This window comes from Kryptolebias marmoratus, linkage group LG18 (genome assembly GCF_001649575.2).
Source record: "Kryptolebias marmoratus isolate JLee-2015 linkage group LG18, ASM164957v2, whole genome shotgun sequence".
NCBI lineage: Eukaryota > Metazoa > Chordata > Actinopteri > Cyprinodontiformes > Rivulidae > Kryptolebias > Kryptolebias marmoratus.
In genome coordinates, this window is record NC_051447.1 from 20,588,563 (window position 1) to 20,591,975 (window position 3,413).

General features: G+C 47.4%; 1 protein-coding gene across 1 annotated transcript in view; it reads left to right on the plus strand.

Moving 5' to 3' along the window:
• Positions 1–3,413, plus strand: part of svopl (SVOP-like) — a 10,325-nt gene that overhangs the window by 4,256 nt on the left and 2,656 nt on the right. The window contains exons 5-14 of the mRNA XM_017403765.3: positions 221–292; positions 379–503; positions 596–659; positions 788–913; positions 1,317–1,445; positions 1,813–1,886; positions 2,376–2,572; positions 2,773–2,884; positions 2,980–3,061; positions 3,146–3,235. Coding sequence (XP_017259254.1) covers positions 221–292; positions 379–503; positions 596–659; positions 788–913; positions 1,317–1,445; positions 1,813–1,886; positions 2,376–2,572; positions 2,773–2,884; positions 2,980–3,061; positions 3,146–3,235 — 1,071 coding nt within the window. The remainder of the gene's footprint in view (positions 1–220; positions 293–378; positions 504–595; positions 660–787; positions 914–1,316; positions 1,446–1,812; positions 1,887–2,375; positions 2,573–2,772; positions 2,885–2,979; positions 3,062–3,145; positions 3,236–3,413) is intronic.

The window sequence follows — 3,413 nt, forward strand, 5'->3', positions numbered from 1 at the left end:
GTTGGTTGGTTGGTTGGTTAGTTGGATGGTTGGTTGGTTGGTTGGTTGGTTGGATGGTTGGTTGGATGGATAGATGGTCAGATGGATGGATGTTTGGTTGGATGGATGGTCAGATGGATGGATGGTCAGATGGATGGATGGATGGTCAGATGGATGGTTAGTTGGATGGTTGGTTAAATCAGTGTTACAGCTGTATTTCCTCACTTCCTGATTCCTGTAGATGGTGTTTGTTGGCTTCATGGTTTGTGGGGTTTTATCAGGATACCTAGCTGACAGATACGGACGCTGGAAGGTGAGATTAAAGTCCTAATAAATGAAACCAGCAGGTTTTCTCTGCGTTTTCTCCTGATTTGGGCCGTTACTGTCCGTATAATCCAGGTGGTGGTTGGAGGCTTCGTGTGGAGCTCCTATTTCTCCTTGCTCACGTCGTTCGCTCCCACCTACGGATGGTTCATCTTCATGCGCAGCATGGTGGGCTGCGGCGTCGCGGGCGTGTCGCAGGGGTCAGCTCAGACACTTTAACAACCTGATGATTGGATTGGCTGACAGCTGTTTAGTAACAGAACCATCTTTAATTCATCTGGTTACTGTTCAGGTTCGTGTTGAAGACGGAGTTCATCCCGGCGAAGTATCGAGCCTTCCTGCTGCCTCTGGCCACGGTGAGTTCATCACTTCAGGTTCCACTTTTAGTTTATTAATCATTTCATTTAAAGCAGAGAAAACATTTAAATTTCTGTCAAAGCTCTGAGAAAAAACATCTCTAACAAGCTTTGTGTTTTGGTGTCAGATCTTCTGGATGACGGGCTCCGTGCTCATCATCGTTCTCGGGATGTTGGTGGTTCCCACTTTGGGCTGGAGGTGGATGATCCGGCTCTCCATCACCCCGAGTGTCATCCTCCTCTTCCTCTTCAAGGTTGGACGTCCTCTTCACCTCTGAGCATCCCTGAGCTCCAAATGAATCCTGCCAAGGCTTTTATTCAGTTCTCCTGAGCTTCAAAGTTCTAGTAAAGACAGGACTGGTGTGTGGGGGCGGCCATGATGGAACAATAAAAGATCACAGTGGGAGTCAATGAGAGTTAGGGTGTGTGACCTCTGATCTCTGAGAGGAAACCATCACACTGGGTGGAAGGAGAAACTAGAGAAGAAGAAGAAAGTTTTTCACCAACAGCTCATTTAGAAATAAAAACGATCAAACTTCAGCTGAAATCATGTGAAGAATCTTTGCTGCAGCTGGAGCTTCAGTTTCAGATGAAATCCTCTGACCTGAGCTGCTGTTTCTCCTGCAGACGAACTGATTGTTTTTTCTGTTTCCTCAGTTTATTCCTGAGTCGGCTCGGTACAACGTGTCGGCAGGGAACATAGACGCTGCCATCAGAACTCTACAGTGGATCGCCAGAATGAACCGAGCTAGTCTTCCTCCGGGGCGGCTGGAGGAGCCGGCTGTGGTACGTTTACAACCTCCTGCTGGAGAACAGTGAAAAAGAAGGGTGAAAAGTTCATTATAAAACTGTGATTTTATATAAACTTCTTTCAGTTTGTAGCAGAAACGTTTGTTGCTTTTATATGTTTTTCAGTCTCATTCTACTTCAGCAGACTTTGTGCTGTTTTAGCTGTTCAGACAGCCAAACCTTCGGCTCATTCAGCCGATGGCGACTGAGACTTTTGGTTTTTGTAACTTTTATACTTTCCAAAATATTTACCTTTATTTAAAGTTATGTTCTGTTTTTTGTCTTATGCTTATTGAGCTTTTAGCTCTGATAAATGGTTCTGATTTCTCTCCGACTGAAAGACGTTTTCCTGTAAATGTTTCAGAAAGATCGAGGGAACTGGAGAATCCTGCTCAGTTCATCGCTAAGAAGAACCTCCCTGTTGCTCTGGTATTCATGGTAAAAATTTTAAAATCATTTCTTTTTACATTTTTCAAACTTTAGCTTGCAGGTGTTTGATGAAGAATGAAAATATCTTGTCAGAACCACTCATTATTTCCACCTCAGGGTTCCATCTTGTTCTCCATCAACATTAACGATGTAGTTTCAGCTGCTGCTCCTGAATGCATCTTTATGCCGATGACAACGTCCTGTTCTCGTGTCCCTTCTCTCCATTCTGCAGCATCTAGTCTCCAGCTTTCCTCTGTAGAGCAGTTCTTTCTCGTCCTCCATCTTTGTTTAAATGTCAGTAAGACCAAATGCATCAGTTCTAATCAGAAAAATAGAGTCTGAAGTTGTTTAGAAATGGCTCCAAAAGACTTTTCCAGCTTGTATAAATCTACAGCTCTTCGCTGAGTTCCTTGAACGTTCCTGTTGATCCAGGTGTTGGTTCTTGTCTCTGATTGGTCCCGGTCAGAGCCAGACTTCAGTTTTGTGTTTGGTCTGAAGGTTCGTGGCGTCCTTCGTGTACTATGGTTCGGTGCTGAGCAGTTCGGAGCTGCTGGAGAAGAACCTGCTGTGCGTGACGAACGCCGACCGGGAGCATCAGGTCAAACACCGCCATGAGGACGGACTGTGTTACTGCATCCCCTTCGGAACCAGCGACTACCAGACCCTGCTCATCAGCTCCCTGGGAGAGGTCGCACGTGAGTCAGGAACTTCTGCCGGGGTTCTGAGGTCCCCCAGTGAGATCAGAACCATAAACAGTCACTGTTCTTCATCAGATGGAGGTTCTTTCTTCAGCCCAGTGGCTGTAATACTCACTCTGTCCACCAGAGGCAGCTCTGTCACATGAAGTTCTGGACCAGGTTCTGTCTGACCCACTCCCTGTCCTCTGTCCTCCCAGTGGTCCCCATAAACATCGCTCTGCTCAACGTGTTTGGACGGAAGACCACTCTGACGGTTCTTCAGCTGATCACAGCTGTTCTCTTCATGATGGTCAACATCTGCACCACAATGTAAGAACAGAACCCGGCCTCCAGATGGACCAGGACCAGGTTTATCATGGATGTCAGATTCAAGGTTTTTCTTCTCTAAACCCGATGTCCTGCAGGTTTGGTTTCACGGTTCTGCTGTTCCTGCTCCGGTCTCTCGTCTCCATGAACTTTAACGTGGTTTACATTTACACAGCTGAGGTAGGTCCACCCTGCTGGTTCCAGACCCAGAATCCTGGTTTCTGAAGTCCGGTTCAGATCCTCAGGTGTGTTGTTTCCTCTCAGGTGTACCCGACGGTGGCCCGGTCTCTGGGGATGGGTTTCTGCACGTCGTTCAGTCGGATCGGAGGAATGATCGCTCCGTTCATCGCTCAGGTGCGTTCACTGACCTGCAGCTATGGTGCGTTCACTGACCTGTCTGACCAGCGGCTCTGGTGCGTTCACTGACCTGCAGCTCTGGTGCGTTCACTGACCTGTCTGACCCACATCTATGGTGCGTTCACTGACCTGTCTGACCAGCGGCTCTGGTGCATTCACTGACCTGCAGCTCTGG